The 20,641-nt window shown below is 29.7% G+C and overlaps 1 protein-coding gene across 1 annotated transcript in view; it reads left to right on the top strand.

Annotated features, from left to right (window-relative positions):
- LOC143196419 (short neuropeptide F) overlaps window positions 1-19,657 on the top strand; it is a 49,616-nt gene extending 29,959 nt beyond the window's left edge. The window contains exons 2-4 of the mRNA XM_076404089.1: window positions 6,078-6,188; window positions 15,944-16,098; window positions 19,280-19,657. Of these exons, the coding sequence (XP_076260204.1) occupies window positions 6,089-6,188; window positions 15,944-16,098; window positions 19,280-19,327 (303 nt within the window). The 5' untranslated portion in view covers window positions 6,078-6,088 and the 3' untranslated portion in view covers window positions 19,328-19,657. The remainder of the gene's footprint in view (window positions 1-6,077; window positions 6,189-15,943; window positions 16,099-19,279) is intronic.
- Window positions 19,658-20,641: the final 984 nt, after the last annotated feature.

A 20,641-nucleotide genomic window follows, 5' to 3' on the forward strand; every position in this document is an offset into this window, starting at 1 on the left:
CTATGATAGAAATTACCTATTTCAAACTTCTGTCACACTAATGAGGGATACGCTTTTTCATGAAATACTTTTAGAAAGTAATAGTGATGCTGCTCCGTCATATCTCGATTAACAATGTCGATTTTGATGTCAATAACGCCCTGGAAAGCCATATAGATTCGAAGTCGATGAATTTTAAGACTCATTGATAGAGAACACTTGACTAATACGTTATATCACTAGATCCATAGGTAGGTGGTAGGTTCAGCAACCTCAAATATCTATCGCTATCCATTGAACAATAGCGAGTAACATATACAAATAATTTTTTTATTATTTTCTATTATAAAGGTCGACCACAGGCAACAAGAACCAATTATACTCATCAGACAACACATTCTGACTACCACTTACTCAGATCCATGCAGCACGCTTTGCTTAGTACATATTAGGCCTATTAGTATAACAAGAAGCGCTTTAATTTAACATTTATAGTCGTAATTGATGATTTGAAAAAACCTCAATTTACGATATAGATTAATTAATGCGATAATGACAGCATATGATAAACGACCGAAGAGAGTGAGCACTTTATTATATACCGCGTCATTTTATAACATAATTAAGTATTTTATTCGATTAATTGTATCGAAATGTGATCGTCCCTCAAAGGTTTCCTTTAAAATCGATTAGGCATATTTTTTTGGGGCGATTCGGTCGGGGTTTCGTCCGGGTTTTGTGTTGCGTAAAACGTTACAGAAAAGGAAACCTTAGGTGACGATCGCCGTTCTTGTTTGCGTTGTTTAGGACGTATATTTTATGGCGCGTTTTTCCTCACGATTTCCCTTCTCCCGGGTCGCATTATTATTTTTCCTATTCGTCCAAAAGGGAAGACTTATGAATCAGGTTGTTATGCTTATTATTGGGCTTTATTAAATTCGTCTTGGGAACAATATAACCGGTTCGTTCGGAATAAAAAGAAACCACAAACCGAGCCTTTTTTAAATTTTAAAGGAATTTATTTTCAACCATTATATTTTAAAAAATATATATTTTTGAAATAAGACGCGAAGCCCGACTTTGTTGTTCTATATACTGTTTAAGAAATGTAGTAGTTGATTGTTTGGCGTGGCTTTGATATTTCGGGATTTATTTTTTTTAATTATTTCTTAATATCTACGAGTTCATGAAGGTCATGAAGATTTAGAATTTATTAATTTATTAATTTTAATTTTTTTAAATTATTATTTATTACATATTTTTATTATTTTTTATTTTTATTTTGACATCTGTCAAAATATGAAAAAAAATGTTTATTCAGGGGAGATTTTCTATGCAAATTTACTTTTGAGATGCAGCTGTTGCTAGCAAAATCAGAAATAGATATGGCTCATATTATTAAAACAAAGATAATAATAGTGAAAGTAGTAGAAAAAGAAATAGGCAGACAAAAATATCTTCGACTAATCATAATTTTTGATAACAATTTTGTTTTTAAATATGGGAAAAAATAAAATAATTAAAGAAATACAATTTAGTCAAGAATTAAATATAAAATAAATATGATATGGTTTTGCTATGTTATTACTATCAAATTACATAAAACCTTAAATATTTTCAACAAGTGATCTTTATTTGGCTGGGAGGTTCAGTGAAATGTTAAGAGCAGCAAAATATTAAGTCACAAAATGAACTAAACTTTTGATATGTGGTACAATAACGTTCATTATTATTTGATTGGCTAAATGGTTCTTTTTAGTATTATGGAAAATTTTACATACGTTTTCGTGAGCATCTGAATAAATCAAATAATAAGATCAAAAATAATGTTTTTTTTTTTCATATTTTCAAATTTTAGCCTACTCAAAATATACAGTTAGATAAATTTTTTAAAATTTAAATTATTTTTAGAGATATAGTTATTTTAAAATAATATGATATCAAAACCGATTTGTAACTAACCCGAAACTTTAAGGAGTTTTTGGAAATTTGGAAAAATCTATTCTTTTGATTTGAATTCTCTTTTGAAGATAAAGCTATTTTAGTAACGCCTTATATCGTTGTCTTTTTAACTTTGTACGATAGTAGAACTTCTTTAAATTACATTTTTCCTTTTTTTCTTGTAGATTTGGTTTAATAGGGATATTATAGAATATAGGAATTATTCTGAAGTCTCTTACTTCATCAGCCTGTAGTTTCTTAGATATTCTCTTTAATTTTTAAAAATGTTTTCCCTTTTGCGTATTTCTAACCACCACCAGAGATTTAGTAAAGATTTATATAGAAAAGTCGTGTATGTTTGTTTCTTATTTTACTTAGAGAAAAAGCCTAAAATTCATCCCTCTAAGCAGTTATATCCCCTTAAATTTCTTGAGCCCATAAATATATAGAAAAACAGTTTAGGTTCCATATTCGCCAGTTCATTTTAAATATGAATAAATTTATAAATTTAAATATTCTTGAACAACATATTTATCGTGATTTAAGTCAGTAACTTCTATAAATTATCATTTGAATCCTTCTATCATCCATACCTAAAATTTATGGGACTATAACAATACTTAAAAGCCTCAAAATTAAAGGAAAATCTGATATTAATATTACATAAGTAATTCAAATATTAATAATATAAAAATATGTATAAATATAGCTTTGATAAAAAAGGTATATCATATTATTAACTTTATATAGAAGCCTTTGAATAATATTTTGGTGTAAAAATATTTGTTAGAATGACTATTCTAAGTTAAATTAAATTGTAAAATACTATTTTCTACAAATTAGTGAAATTTATATGTTTTTATTTATATATTTAACACGAAAGCGTATATTTGCTGCAAAGTTAATTAAGTTTACTTTGCTGTATTTGAATAATTCAGACCCCGCGTATAACTAGGACATAATTTGGATGTTGGCAGTTAAATTACCTATGTATAAAAATATCAAATAAGGTTAATATTATTTTAGAATAAGATTAATAGTTGCACTTTGCTAGCCAAAATCAATAAACTGGCATGATGTCACTTGATCGATTTACACCGACTAATTTAATAGACAGCGGAGTAATTAGTTGTGTAGAATTACGAGGTAGTGTTTCATTTTTGTCCTAATGCAATTGTCAAGCAAATATCAATCATCCTTCATATTAAACAATTATTGATGTTTCTATGTTGGACGAACAACTTTTAAAAATATTAGCAAAAGCAAAGTTCAAATACAATTTTTGTAATTTGATGATTTTCACGCAATACTTAAATTACAGTTAATAAGAAACATTGATACAAAACACAATTTTATTTTAAATATGTTGCAGGTATATTTTATAAATATTTTTGAATTGGTAAGAAGAGTTTCCAGAATATTTTTTATTAGTACGGTATATTTATAGGACAAGATACTTTTTCAGTATCGTGAGTTTCTTCATTTTCATGGGTGTGTCTTTTGAAGTTTGTTGGCAAATTTTATCAAGTTTTGAGACTTGTAGATATTTTAATTTACGATATTCGACTCTCCTTTTGAAGATCTAATTTGAAATAATGGTGTAATATGAAAATATCTTCTTTAGCCATCTCCATAGCAATATTTTTGAGCTCAATATCAGTTAAACAAGAGTTCATTTTTTATATAGAATCAATTATTAACTTTTGAAATATGGCACTTTCTCTGACTAAACATATTTAAGACAAGATATTCTTGGATGAATAGTAACAAGCTCTAAATATAGATATATATCGACATAAATATTCTAAGTCACAAATACAATAATAGCAAATAATTTTCCAGAAATTATCTAACGACAATTCTATTTATTCAATGATGATGATAAAAGTTCTTTATTTTTGGCACTCAAATTGACAATGTATGTTAATTTAATGGAATGGGAAGCGATAAGTTTTGCTCATATCGATGAAGATTTGAAATTTTTTGCATAATAAAAATTTTTTTTTTAGTTTAATAGCTGTGACTCTTCTTAATTTGAAAGTTTAAATGTTTTATTCTAGAGGCTTAGATGTTTTATTAGTAGTGTGCCAGCAGTAGTTCTGTCTTGATACGAATGCCTTAAATAATATTATAATGCACTTATTTATTCAACTATATAATTACGCATTTGAATGATGTCCTGTAGTAATTCCACTAAAATGGTGCTAACTTAAATATTTAAAAGATGATTTCATTGATAACTTGCAATAACTGTGTATTCATGCATTAAAAGATTCTACCGCAAAAGTTTAGTTTCTTATTTTTATTTTTAGTTTATGTTCCTTATTTTGTTGTGAAACTGTTTTAATAAATAAACTAAATAATAATAAACAATAGTGGGTTTAGAGGGATTAAAATAATTACAATTTGATTACTACATGTTTATTAGTATTAAGAACTATATCAACTATCAACAGCCATAGCAGGCTTGGGTTTGAATATCGAACAGGAACCATCATTTACATTTTTAACACTTTGCCAAAACTATGTATACAATGTCTTATTGTTTCTTTCTAACTTGAAAAGAAAAAGATAAAAATAAAATTGGAAATTTAAATCAGAAATCACACGAAAGGAAAGCAAACATATGTTATTTAAGACTATTTATAGCCAAAGATCTTGAATTGCTTGAGATCATAGAGACGATTTTTTTACTTGAGTAAACATCAAGTTTGGATGCTGTATTAAACAATATTGGATAAACAAGCTTTATTATAGTGGAATATAATAGAGTAATCTCAAAACAAAAACCTGCCGATTCCAAACAATAGAGAAATTAATGTTCTTAATTAAAAGTTTTAATACTTTGAGTTAATGTATACTAAATAGTTAGAACATATTTAGTAAATAGTTCTGAAGCACTGAACTATTATTAATTAGTTCGATTAGTTGGCTTAAAATTTTACCTACTTCTGTTTGTTGTAATTTAATTTCTGTGTAAAGTGGTAAGGAATCTAAAGACAAGTTGTTAAAATGGGAAATATATGTGATAAAAATAAAAATATATAAAAACCACGATCTTTAAGGAACAAAATACCGCATTAGATGAGTGCTAAAGAAACACAATATCAAATTTATAATCAATCCATACTCAATCAATTCATATCATACTAAGTGTAGCACCACAAGGTCTCCTGTGAATGTGGATAGATATACATAGCAGAAACCAGGGAGGCTGATAAATGCAGGGATAGAAGAACATCTGTAGTGTGTCACATACCCATCAAATTAGTTTTGGCTGAACAACTGGCTTGATGGATACTGGCAAAAACATTCAGTTCAAAAAAATCGAGGTTTGAGGAAAAAACACAAAACAATCCTAAGCATCTTTTGAATGTTCAGTAGGTCATGATAAAGGAGGATCCATGCCGGTTGATCACTCAGCTCTAACAATGCGGGGCTTCATTCCAGAAGCCAATAATTCAATCTACAATATTGTTCATTATAAATTTCTTCGATCTATTTAAATATTTTTGTCCAGTTATTCATTATAAGAAGTGAAATTAGAGACCAATAACTCTTGGTTATTTCAACATGATAACATACTTTCTGATCCTGAGCAACTTTCTCATAATTCATCTCTTATTCATCATCGTTCATATTATTCTATATTTAGAAATATAAATAATACCTTTTGCGTTAACTTTCTTTTTTATCATTTGGTTTATCTAAACCAGTTATTAATTTGTGTAACGTCAGTTTCGAACCAATATCTTCGGAATAAATTCTACAAATAGCATGTAAATTAAAATTAAGGTAGAATATTACAGTCATCATTGAAAGTACATTAATTTAAATAAATAGTAATAATTTTTAATAAAAGTTAATGACTAGAAGACATTCGATGTTGCTCAGCCTGGTTAAGTATATATAGAATATAAGAAAATTGTAAAATAATTCTAATTTGAAGCATTTATTTTGTATTTACAACAAAATTATGGTGTAAAAGTATACGTGCACTAATAATGTATACTAGTATAACATTTTATGTTTTTAATTATATTAAATGTTAGGATTTAGTCATAATAGATAAGCAATAAGTTAATATATAATGAAATGTCATTCCAATCATTGAAATGTATCGATAGTCGATATAAATAAGATTAAAATTGTTTCAGGACTAACCAGTATGCAGTTCTCCTCCGTAATGAGATTCTTCGCTGTTGTTCTATCTTTCATGATCCTCTTGGCCAGCGTATCACCTGCGCCATATTTCTCTGATAATGAAAGTAAGTATACCGTGTATGTTAAACGTTATTCAATATTCGTCATGCTCGTGAATTCAGCAACAAAAATCTTATTTCACATTTATGATAATAATACCATTTTTTTTTATTTTACTTGTGTAAATGTCTTCTGTAAATGTCAAGTCTCAAGCTTATATGTAACCAAAACCTTTTGGGACATTGAAATGAAAACACAAATTGCGAATTGGAAACAATGTTGGAGTTATTCTATTATATTAATATTATATAGAAAGAATTACATCAATATTTAGTGACGAATATTATAAGAAAGATGTTAAAATAAATAAATATCAATTCATTATTCTAGCGGCCAAAAAAGGTCTTTGGTCTGGAAGATATATCGGATTAATGAAACATGTTATTTTCAGTACCAAAAAAGTTTTTTTCCCTGAACATTTTTAGTGAATGTTATAGTGTGAAATAGTATATAGAATATTTTAGAGTGAAATATAGCGAATATTATAGAATGGTTTTCGATAATCTCAACTTAATTAAAATAAAACATCGAAGTAGAGTTGCATGAATATTAAAATTAATAAACAAAAAAATTAGGATAGGAAATTGCTCAAGAAATCGTACATAAAAGTATTTTTTCGCCAATTCAATATTTATACACAATTTCGTTAAGAACCCATCGTAATTTTTCATTGTTTTTCTGGGCAACACTTTAAAAAAACAATTACCTCTAAAACTTTTATCTCGTCCTGTGAAATGAATCATGTAACATATGTATAACAACGAAATATTCACGCTGTTGGTGCTTTTCACCGGTCAGCATTATCTGTAGTTTCGGCGTTGTAAAAATTTACATTTCCTACAGTTACTGTCACGACACTAATTGCAAAAAAGGCCAAGCAATTACCGAGCAAAATATAAATTCTCTTCTAATGTCACGCCAGTTGTTGTACGTAGTTGAATATCATTCGCGATGATAGGCAATTTATTAACGCAAAAATGGAACAGTTCGTAGTATAATTAGTCATCAGGACAATCGTGACACAAACAGGACAAATAACCAGAAAGAATGATGATTTGATATTAAATATTAATACAATTGATGAAATTTTTGTATCTAAGGGCACTTCTAAATTGAATATTTTTAGTTCTAGTAAGGTTTTACATTTATCTAGACTGAACCCTATTTCATAAGAAGAACGTATATCATAAAATGTTCAGATGGTTCGTGTAATACTATTCTGATAAATATAAAAAATACCAGTCTATTTTCTTTGTTATTGGAGTCTCCTTTTGACCAGCTAGGGTTTATCTGGACTGGATCTACTGCTTAAAGTTGGCTGTATTACCGATTTTGTGTTAATAGAGTCTTAAACATATATGTGTGTACTAGTGGTACACTAATTGCAAAAAGGTCAAGCAATTACCGAGCAAAATATAAATTCTCTACTAATGTCACGCCAGTTGTTAGTTAGTACAAAATCTAATGCTTAAACTTAAATTTCGGTTTGATGATTTAATCTTGTATTTGATAGTATAATAATAAAATTAATGAATTAACAGATACTAAATATTAGACGAATATATATACTATGTATGTTTAAATAAAAAATACAAATCTCAAATCTATTTGAATTTTGAGGTAAGTGAGTATCTTTTCTGGCTAATTTAAATCTTTTGAAGAAATCTGTAAAAAATATATAATTGTATATAGTAAAATTGAGTACAATTGAGAAAATTAAGAGTTTAAAAGGCGCCTGTTAAATTTTATTGTTTTATCTGCGCCATCCTTTATTATAATTCTTGCAAAGTTTTTTTAACTGCGTGGTTAATGGTCTCTATTTCCGAGTCTCTATATAGATTTCTATTTATGACAGCTCATACATGACATATGACAGAACCTATGATATACTATGTACCATATAATTGAAAGTCCTTTATGCTACTTTCAGTTATATCTATAATTATATGAACTTTGTCTATAGTTGAGTGTTCGTCCATGAAAATGATGATGTCCTGCAATTATGTTGTTATTTTCTATTACTAGCTTCAGTCTTTTAATGGCAATGCTATTTTATTTAGGATTGATTTTATCTTAATTTGTTTGGAAATACATTTAAAGGCATTTGTCCTATATTCCAGTCTTCTGTAGATCACTTTTTGCTCATTAATAAGCGCCTTCTGTAATTGGTCTATGTATATTTTTGGTTGCTTTCCAAAGCGAATGATCAGCTTTACTATTTAATTACTATTATTTGGCAGTTCACTTCGGTAGTTGCAAATATATTTATTTCTAATTATTTGCATTTTTCCTTTGTGTGACCGTACCGTCAGACATTGTTTAATCTAGTTTTGTCCTCTGCGAATTTTTATATAGTTTTTTTAAACAAATTTCACATCAGCTTCACAGTCAGCCAGCTGGTTCTACGTATATGAAACAAATCAGTTATATACATTGATTTATAGCACATTTGTATATATAGATATATTCCTGTGTCGTAGTTCCCGTTAGGAATAACGTCAAACTATGTAAATTTGTCAGACAAAGCATGACAGATTGTCCTCAATTCCAAAACTCAGTATCTGCATTTAATCATAATATGTTTAACTCTGAGTGTTGTATCACGCCTTTCGGAAGATCCTCTGGACTGAATGTCCCATTTTTAACTGGTTGATAAACATTTCCTTGATATATCCTATATGTATGATCGTTGGTCGTAAGTTCTTTAATTTTCCACAATTTGTCTCATCCAACAACTCCCGTCGTAGCTGATTGAATCTTCCATATAGATCCAAAGTATGAGTATGAGAGCTAGGTATTCACCACTATTCAATTCCTGCATCCTGAAATGTAGTCCACAAGCTCGTTACCCTTTTTGTCCATATGAAATGGCAGCTACAAGAACGATACAAATTTCTTCCTTAATGATTTTACTTTATCAATATTGAACTTAACTGACTTCAAATACGGAACTAGACTAAATCATCATAGGAGATCGAATACTATTTCAAAAGGACTCCACATTTACATGATGAACAAATCTTTGTTAATGACTCTTGTCAAGCTTTTGGTCTAGTTAATGTTGTCTATTTTTAAATCTCTATGTAGATTACCATTTTTAAGGCATCTTCTTCTTTAAGTCTCTGAAATATTAATTTTTTGATAATTTCTCAAATTGCTTGGACAACATCTTACTTAATATATAATTAAATATCTTGTGTCACATAAATGTATTCCTTAATGATTTTAGTTTATCAATAATGACCTCAACAAGAGGGTGTTTATGCTGTGTGGAACTGAAGTTGTTAAGGGAACCCATGGAATTTGTGGTAATTACATAAAATTTATATATAATAAATAAAACCTCATACCATAATAGGGACGATTGTCTGATTCGACAGTTTAAAAGTGATTATTACAATTCGGTTCCAAATGATGATCTTGATTAACAGTAAAAGATTGCAGATGATAATTATCAATCACAATAAATGGTTTTCAGCTTAGCTTTAAGACAGAAAGGAATATTGTACACGACAAAATAGACTAGAGAGAATAAACAATATATTTTTGAATTCTTACATGAAAATATTGTAGGTTCTATATTAATTTCAAATCAGTCTATTCCACATCATCTTTAAGATCCAAAATATTTAATAGAGAGAAAAGGAATTTCCTTTTTGCGATATGAACTATAAATGTGGCTAAACATTATTTCCAATTCAATTTAATTATTAAAATAAATTCTCTAAAATATCCCTACAATCTTGATACACTGAGTCAAACTTCATGCGCTTTACACACTTTTTTCATTACAATTTTTATTATATAAAATATTATAATTCTGAATACATAGCTACACAGAAATACACTTCATAATTTTAACTATACATATAATTAAAATGGGTAAAAAAATGGAAAAATAAATATACGTATATCACAAAAAACATCAGTAAGCTTTTAGGACTGAGTTTATATATCTGTTTATTTTAAAATATATTGCCACTCTCGATTCTTATTATTATAGTTTTTTACAACGATTATTCTGATTAACTTGTTTGCTTCTGTTGGGATTATTAAGATGTCTATCAGCGAATGGATCTATCACGCTTTTATCAGATAAGGAAATAATTATGTTTCGTAACACTCGAGATTTAAACAAGCTCACTTGTCAGATGCACGGCCATCTCTAGATATTGCATCTGACTTGTTCATTTCTTAAAATATTTAACGCCTTCTATAATACAGAGTATTGTTCTGGTATTGACTTGTTTTTCGTCAGTTCTATTTATAATCACGATGATCAAATTTGTAAAAATTAACAGGTTTAAATAGCAAAGTATTAGTTAATGTATTTAGTTTCGCAGGTTTTTATTATTGTACAATATAATCAGAAATGTTATTTTATTGAGTGTATGTAAAATTTATATGATTTTTGTTGAAAATGTTATTAAATATAACTGAATATATATACGTATAAGTATTTTCAATTGAACTTCATGTTCAATTAATTACTTTCTAAAAAACTTTGTTCATTAAAATTAAGTAAAATATAAATTTTTAACTTTCGAATTGGAGTTAAACTTTTTATTAAAATCAGCCGACGTTTCACATTAGTTACAGATTGAATCTTAAGGGAGGAATCAGAGGATCTGGTTATTTCTCATCTAGACCTGAATGTCATCGTTGTTGAGATAATTTTAGGGGTTATACATCGCAAACCCTCAATGTTTTACATAAAATTATCTGTGTGGAGCGGTTAACACTCCAATCTTTTTGAACTGAATGTTGTGACTTGTACTGAAAGGTCGGTCCATATGTCATACTACGTTAATGTTCTTTTATACATGTACTTACCATTCATCCAGTTTCTATACACACTTTTCAAGACTAACAGGGCCTATGTACACATCTTGCTTTACCTTTAGTTGATCCTTTTTAGTTTTGAAATTAAAGAGCACGTGAGGCATCTGCCTTGCTTGAATATGACTTTGGGGCTGAGTTGTGGAGGCTTAAGTACTTTAAGTAGTTTGTTAGGAAAACTTTTTCCGACTTATTTTCTTTTATTTCCTTTTTTTTTAATACATGAGTACTTCTTAGATCTTACAGTTTATTTATATTTTCGTATTATTTTAATTAAATACTCATTTTGCATGCGCAATATACTTTTTACTATTATAGTTTTATAGTTTTTACTAGTATATTGTATCAATTGATTCGCTCAGTTTTAGCAGCTCATATGTAAATTTTACAAACCATTTTTTGTTTTAGATTATCATAGTATATACGAAAAAGTCTTCTTTCGCATTTTTGTCTTTCGGGTTCAAATCATATATTGTCCGATTTATTTGTTTTCGAATCATTGGAGATTTGCAATTCAAGGAAAATATATGACTGAACAATATTTAATTATCTCTGAGTTGTCCGTCATTCACGTAAAAAAATGTTCTTACAAATAGAACATGTTCCCCATAAACTGCCACACAAATAAGAAAGCAATTAACAAGTTCTATTCATGAACTAAAAATACATTCCAAAAATTGTCCTTTTAGTTATAAAAGTTCACCGACTGTTTTTTACAATAATTGTGCACCTTTCTCTTATCCGAATTTAAATTTCTTTATAATCCTTTTATGATTCAATCATTTTAAGTTATTTCATCTCTCAAATAGTTGTTGCCTTTCCACATATTTATGTTTTTATGGGTTGGTTAATACATTATAAAAAAACGGTTATTTTCAATTTAGAATGGAAGTATTTCATGAAACAATTATACTTGCATACTTTTTCATATATAGAAATATCTTCTGCCAGTCTACTATCCATACAGTGTTATTGAACACATTACTATACTTTGCTGAAATATAAACCACATATTTTAAATTTAAACAAACTGTTTAAATACCATCAAACTGTCTGGAAATGTTGTATTGCAATTTATGGATTTGGGCTGAGCATTATAATAAAAATTGGTTTTACGATCAGAAATACGAAAGTTATTTTGTCACCCGACACTGCTTGACTACATGTTCCAAGAAATGATATTGGTTAGGCAGTAATGCAGTCGTCGGTCCATTTTTGCACTTTTTCAACATTTCGAAACTGTATGCCAGCGAGTTACGCTGCGTCAATGTAATAATCGAAGTTATTATGTTTTACTGATACCACCATATACACAGCAAGATATTTACTATCCTGGACAAACCCATGAGGTTTTTTTACTTGGAAGTGTAATAGATCCCCTTTCGATAACAATATGTCATAGATATTTTTCAGTTTTTTTACCTATCAATGAAAAACCGAAATGCTATTTTCAGTCACTTCGTGTGGTATATTTGCTCCCTAGTTAGCTCTTGTTTTGTTTGTGCCTGAGGACTTTTTTTTGTCTTACAAGTCGTTTTCTGTTATTGACACCACAATCAGCACTTTTAAACTAAATATTTGAGACTGAAACCGATAATTGGAATAAGACGGAACAATATAATCATAAATTTTTAAAAGAATATTAGCTTCGTAGCATTGAATAACTCAAGAATACGAAACGGAGAAATTTTATTTTCTGCAGAAAATTGCCAAAACCATCGAATTTAACAGTTATTTATTACTGAAATACTTCACAATTTTATCAAGAGGTTTCGCTGATCAAAATATATGTAAACACATTATAGAAAATCTCTTGAATTTAATTTAAGTCCTTAATCATATTTGAACTTATGATTGTAAAAGCTCGAGTAAACGAATTGGACATATTATTCGCCCTATTAGTAATAAACGTTAATCAAAGCTTTATATTTTTTTGTCTTACGTCAACTTTGATATTTTCATGCGCTTGAGTACAATTTTCTTTGACAGTGTCCTCGTGTCTTTTAGGTGTTTAAAATGTGAGGCGTCGCTTTTGTTGATGAATAAAAATGAAATTTGCATGCATGCGACTAGACTCCACGTCTGCTACGAAAGACTCGTTCAGTTTCTTGACTGGAATAATGCATTTCCGGGAATTGTCAGCTTATTTCTATCATGATGAAGGTTAAGGGAAAGGATATCGACCGGACAGGATGCACGTGTGTGTACGCGAACGTCGGACGAAAATGTGATATATAACTGTTCGAGATTCATATAATAAGTCAATATTCTGAAAATAGACCTTTTGAATTGAAGATTATTTTCGACATATATGTAGATTTTTAACGACCATAGATTCAGGGTGTATAATTTTGTTTATCGATGGATATTTAAATAATATTCAAAAGTCGTCGATAAATTATTAGGTTCTTGCATGTATTGTGATAACTTTTAAAAATAATTTATTCCGTATTCCTGGCAACATAGCGATACCATGTAGGAAGAACAAAGTTGGTTTGGAAGCATCATCAACATACCATTTCATCCATCATTTTGACACTTCTTGAGCATTTACCTTGCTGATATGCACCATATACACAGCAAAGTTTATATACTCTACTTTGATGTCGACTTTGATGGTTCCTCTAAAATAAACCATGATTTTTTGGACTTAGATTTACAGCAATAGCTCCACTTTCAAGCGCAATACGTTACAGAAAACTTTTTTGTCTGGCGAGCAAAGAAAGTTAATTCATCAACTGCTAGACTGTGTGAAATTTCTTTGAGATTTTCAACTGGGGTTTTATCCAACAAGTCTTGTAATTCATTGTCTTCCAACATCAAAATAATCACTTTTAAATCTTTGAAACTAAAACCCATTATTGGGATATTATGAAACGGCATCACTGTAAGTTTAAAAAAAAAGTTTAATAGGCTTCAATAAACGATATCTTCAAATAAAGTAATAAAAGTAACGTATGTTGATTGGCGCAGTGGTAAAGGCGACAGGAAGGTCCACCTACTGTTGCGATAGTCGGAGGTTAGAACCCTGCTGGGGCATGACCTCAAATTTATGTTTGCGATTGTCCTAGGTAAGAATGCAAAATCTGACAAGGAAAATAATGCCATGTCATGCCAGTAGCCCAGCTGGATAAGACCGGATGTCTTCTGGGATGATTTCTAAGTTGGTCACTCGGCAGTCGGTAGACTTAATCCCTAGGACTGTCTGAACACTAAAAGGAAACCGTTCTTCTAATTCTTGAAACTTCTGCTTCTAATTCTAATTTCTGAAAACTTCAATCTTCTAATTAAGCCACTACTATCTAGGAACTGGAGAACCTCAACATTGATGCGCCTCTGTTAATGTCTTTGTGTATAGTCTTTGATAACGTTATCAAATATTTCTATCTTCAAGTCCTCATGCAGATTTGTTACGAATGTACCATTAAGCATCAATAATATCTCGCACTACCTTGTTTTGGAATCTTTGTATGATATTTTTATTGCTTTTGCGGGTAATACCTTACAGTTGAACAACATAAGTCCACATTGAAACTATCTAGACTTGTTGCTAAAGCAAAAGCTTATTTTATATTGAGAGGGCTGAATATCTACTCAATGACCAGTAAGTCCTTCACATTTTTTCTTAACATGTAGCCTCCAACTAAGTTCAACACCGAAGGGCATGCCAAGATATTTGGCCGTATTTTCTTACGAGACTACTTACTGATTTACACATACTGATTTGTGCTTGATTCTTTTGTTGGTGGAATCAATATGCACTGATTTATTTTGCACCATTTTTTTGTCCAAAATTGTATTTCGGTAATAGCTGTTTGTAACATTCCTTTCGTGACAGTTGATTCAATACTATTATCTGCTACAGCTAGGATTTCAGTGTCATCTGAAAATATAGCAACAATATTTTCATTAAATATAGGCTCTAGTGTACAGAAGATAAAGGACTTATTTCAATACGTTTCTCTGTGAGATACCTGTATTTTATTCAAGTCAGATTAGACACGTATGTGATTGACTCTGAAGTATCAGTCAGTTAGATATAATTATGTTTTTAAATATTGGTCAGGGAGAAGCATCTAAGGCTTTAAACCCCCATTGAAAACTTGAGAAACATCTAAAAGTATTGCAGAATAGATATTATTTTCTTCTAGTGATTTTTATATGATACTGCTGAATGATCAGGTTTTATCATTTTCAATAGAAATATATCGAGTAATTTGAATATTGTCGGCAATAGTGATATTATAGCCACAGTTGTGTTACATATTGTAGTCTGAATGAATCATTTATTCATGATCTTAGTTTGTGATTTTCTTAGAAGCTCCTTTAATATTTCCTCGGTAATAAGGTCAAAACTAGGAGAGTTTTAGCGCTAATATCATTAAAAAATATTTTACATATTTTACATATTTTTAGTAATATATATAGCTGACCAGGTACATGCAAGCACCTAATAAAATTACACTATGGTTTTAATTGAATTATTAACTGTACCATTTGATCTCGTTTTGTACATACATACGATAACAGTTTTATTGGTTAAATATCAGTACTTAAATATAAAATAATATATTTTTCAAAAAGTAATTACTAAATATTACGTCACAATGTTGGTGGACTGATGATATCTTTATACGTTTTTATTCAAATAATGTACAATTCCAATTACTATCTGACCAACCCAAATATTTATTTTCCGTCTATCTGCTTCGTTAATAATTAGTCTCCACCTTTTCGGACTTTTCACAGTCGTGCGTTCCCCAAAAAACGACGTATTGAACAGAACTGGCACAGGCGTAAGTAACGTGCCACAGTCACGCAATCACCGAAAATAAACATCAACTTATCCATTTATGATGATTGATACAGATCGATAAAGACGGCCATGACACGTAACTAAGACGGTGTTGTTGATCCACAGGTAGTATCAGGGAGTTGGTCGAGATGCTGATGCAGAGAGAAAGGGAGAACAGCTTGGAAGATAGCCGCGTTGGATATCACCAAGTTTCGAGAAAGGCCGGACGCTCACCACAATTGCGTCTGAGGTTCGGAAAGAGAATGGATAATGCATACCCTGTGAGTACAACATATTTTATTACTCTCTAACGTTTTTCTCATAGTCCGGAGAATATTATTTACTTGTGATCTATAATTTATCATGTAAAGACTGGGTTCTGAACCAGTAAGCTATTGTTAGCAACACAATACATTATGAAGTGTATTTAGCCAGTTTGTGTTGCAAATAGTATTAAGTCTAATGAAATACAGTATCCATCTCATTATTTTGAGCCTCCAAATTGTAATTCTTGTGTAATTATATATGTATTTACTCATTTAGTCACTGAAGGAAGTTGATAATTTAACAACATATTGCCGATTGATATTTGTTATTTTTGGTTGAATAAATAAAACTGAAATAAGGAGAATTTCTTGAAATATTATATGAATAAGATTTTTCAAAATAACGACTGAATTGCAACTAGTCTGGTTCTCTACAATGGCCACTCTTTTCCTTCAGATGTCTTCGTATTAATTTATATATTTTCTTCGGGATAATTATCTTCAACATAAATTAACATTACTCCTTATTAAAAAAAATAAATGTATATTTATTCTTGCATATTGGTCGAATAACTTTATTTCGAATACGAACTTGGAATGTCCTTAAATGAAAATCATGGAGCCAAAATTTTAAACATCATTTACATTTTCTTATGTTATGATTTACATCATATATACTGATATACCACATGAATTGAATTGTTATAATTGTTATCAAACAGTTCTTTTGCTTACCGATTCCTTACCTCAAATAATTAAGCACTTTAGGATTGGAATTGATTTAACACATAGACTGAAAAGTCTCGGGCGTTACAGAGAAAACGCGGCTATTTTTTCCAAATTGGCTTTATTCATCAACGCAAGCCACACAGTCAGTCCAGCGACGCTCTAAGATTTCAATACCACTTTTGTAGAACGATTTATCTTTTGCCTCAAAATAGCCCTGTCACCAGTTGCTGTTCCCTCAGATGATGATCGTTTTGATTCCGGAGTGAAGTGATGAAGTGATGGATTCATGTTTGTCATCCATTATTTCGTATTATATATATTATATTATATAAATTTATATTATATATATATATATATATATATATATATATATATATATATATATATATATATATATATATATATATATATATATATATATATATATATATCAACCACTTTGAACAGAGCTTTCCCATAGTCAAGTGTGTATGCAATAGAAAACCAACACATTTTTTTGATATCTTTACGATGTTAGCCAAGTCACGAAACTTCACTTTTCTATCATTCAAACCTATTTTGTGATATATATCAAATACATTTTATTGTTTTTTCTGATGAAGTGGAGTCCTTATAACACTATTCAAGCAATTGCTTCACTTAAACGGTAGCAGTGTAAAATTAAAACACGAAATTGTTTTTGATCCATTGTTTTGAACGTAACAAAAGTAGTGTTACTTTTAATACAACAAATCACAAACTTAGGAGTCGAATATCATGAAATTTTAACATCTTTCTTGTTAAAAAGCGGCGAATGCAATTAAATAGCGCTATCTATGTGTTAGACCCAAGATCATGTGCTAATTGTTCAACAATCCTTTTATATTAAGTTCCACCAAATATACTTCTCAAATAGATTTTCATGCAGTACAAGAGTGCAAAAATTATTATGATCTCTAAATCAAGTAAAGCGTCCATCGATAAAGCACCATATCGACCAATATTATTGATACCAGTCATATCGAAATTTTTCGATAAGTTGATCTTAAAACGCCTCAAACTAATTATTGAAGATAAGCAACTCATTTCGTTCCACCAAATTGAATACGTGAATAAATACTGGACATATGATCAGGTACATATTATTACGGATATAATTGAAAATACTTTGGAAAAATAATTTATTCAGTTATATTCTTAGGCGTGGTCCAAGCTTAGAAATAACACGAGGGCCCCAAATATGTTACAAGTTGGGAAAGTTGTGAAATAAATTACCTAGCTAAAAGAACCTGAGTGATATTATTCATATTTTAAACGCATATATGCCATATATAGTCTTCTTGGACCAATATTGTTATACCTTATACCAGTGATATCTCTATATGTGAAGGAGTAGCATTGTTAATCTTTGTAGATGATACTGCACAATTCAGTACAAGTAACAACATTGAGACAACCGTAAATAGATTACAAACAGCTATCAATAACATTATTGAGTGTACTATGAAACAGCAAATAAAATTAAATACGAATCTACGAGGTCTACGAATGTGTATTTCACATACAACATAATAAATACACTGTAAAATATTCGGACATGGCACTGGGTGGTCTCAAGAGGAACGAACAAGCTCAAAAAATTGTAATGATTGCTCCACTCCAATAAATCGTTATTAAATAAAAAAAATGAAACCGGTATAGACCTACGTACACCTGCATAAGAAAGTTTTTTGCAGCATTATTAATGGCCCATGGATCTATCCAGAAAATCAAGTTATCAAATGTAATATACTAACACCATTAATAATACGGTATAAAATGTTGTCCAACAAAGTGTGGTGGTAAAACATTGATATATTGTGAAAATCGAAATAAATTTTGAAAATATTGATTTCACTATCAAGCAACTTTATCCCATCCACCGATTTACAGTACCAAGGTAATTTGATGCATTTATGGGGGATCTGAAAAATATATGTTATATAAATTACTAAAATTACTACTAGACAATATTAGCAGCAATACTAAGATTTTGTTACTAAACAGGCACAGGACAGAACAAGTTAGGTCATCATATATTTTGAGCGACGCAGTTAACTTTATTTGCAGAAGGCTTAACCCCTTGATTGCATGATGAAAAATTATATTTCACAATAAATGAGAATAAATATTTTTATATTTACTAAAGTCAAATTAATGTAATTAGTAATATCTATTGTATTAATAAATCAGCCATAATGATAGATACAGAGGTGGTGCTTTTTATAAAATAATCGGCCAATTATCGCTGTTTTTATTTTCTCCATTACCTCCTGACATTTCCTTCCTATTAGCCTAACAGTGGTGCCAAATCTTCCTAATTAACTTGGCAACCTAAGATTTCCATTTCCCCTACAATTCCTTCCATCATAAATACCACCTGAGGCTGGTAACGACGTTAGCAACCAGAACGCTGACCTTTATTATACTAATTTGTTTTCTCTTTCAGGTTTCGGCTTACCTGTCTGGACTTAACGATGCAACAACCGAAAACTAAACGTATCTACCAAAAGACTAAACGATAACTTTTGTCCGTATTCATTTCTGATTTACGTTAAATTCACTCACAAGGCGTGGTAAACCTTTTCAAGTTTTGTGCGTGTTACGCTTTTGTTTATTTGTACTGTATATCAAGGTATGCGTACCACGTTTTCGTATTTTAAGGGTTTAACGATATTTTTGCGGACTTTATCCTATAGTTTAAATGTAATGGACGCTAGATGATTTAATCTTGTAACTTAATTGAATATAGTTAGTAGTCAATTGTCAGATTTAATGTATAATAAAATGGAAATTCATCAAATAAACTAATTTTTTGTCATTATAACTGATCCTAGTTTGTTTTACAGAATATACCCCCATATTGAGATAAGTATATAAAAGGCGTGGAGTGTTTTTATATTAGCTATACTAGCAGACCCAACAGCTCTGTTCAAATGTTTCAGATCCGAATTTTTTATTAATAGGTTGCAATTGTTTGGACTGTTTCTATGAAAGTGTATGTAATCACAATTTGAAATATCAATTGTATGTGAGTATATCTAAATTATTCAAACTTAAAAGTGTTATAGAAACTTAAAACTATTTAATTAACAGCAAGAAAGAAAAATCTTATGTCATTTTTATAACAGGTATATTATGAACGAAAAATAAAATTCCTCTATTCATATAAACGTTTCGCCAAATACCGAATGATATGTAATCAAATTTATAAGCATTTTTAATATCCGTTTGAACACAGGTGGGGTGGTATCATTGCGGTGCATTGATGTTTGACCTGATAACAACAAAATTTTAATTTCTTTCGTAATATGTAGGCAGAAAGGTCATGATGTTTTTAAAATATGCTTGCCTATGACTCGGGGTACCTGCATATGATGATGTAGCAATATATGTCGTAGCGATATAGCTCATATCAGTTGTTTCATCTACGTTACGGATAATAGCAACACGCAATGTATGTACTCTTCAAAATGAAGCTTCACTTAATAGCTCTCTTTCAATTTTTATATTCAGATCAACAATATGTAGATTGTATTAATACAACAATATAAAGCAATTTAACATATTAAATAAATAAAAACGCAGATCAAAATAAATTAACGCAATAAATGGAAAAATATATAAAGCAATTTCTAAGCGTAGAAAATTTGGAGGGCGAGGTGGTCGGGTGACAATTCTAAAAGCGGACCTGAGCAACCAATTTTTAGTGACAAGGGTGAACTTAAAAATACAAATGAAATATACGAAGGATCGTTAAGGGTTATTAACAGCGTACTGATAGAAATGATAAACTATGTTAAGATTAAGT

Source organism: Rhynchophorus ferrugineus, unplaced genomic scaffold, assembly GCF_030347505.1.
Source record: "Rhynchophorus ferrugineus isolate W39M unplaced genomic scaffold, kcgeb_rfMv2 rfM4, whole genome shotgun sequence".
Lineage (NCBI taxonomy): Eukaryota > Metazoa > Arthropoda > Insecta > Coleoptera > Curculionidae > Rhynchophorus > Rhynchophorus ferrugineus.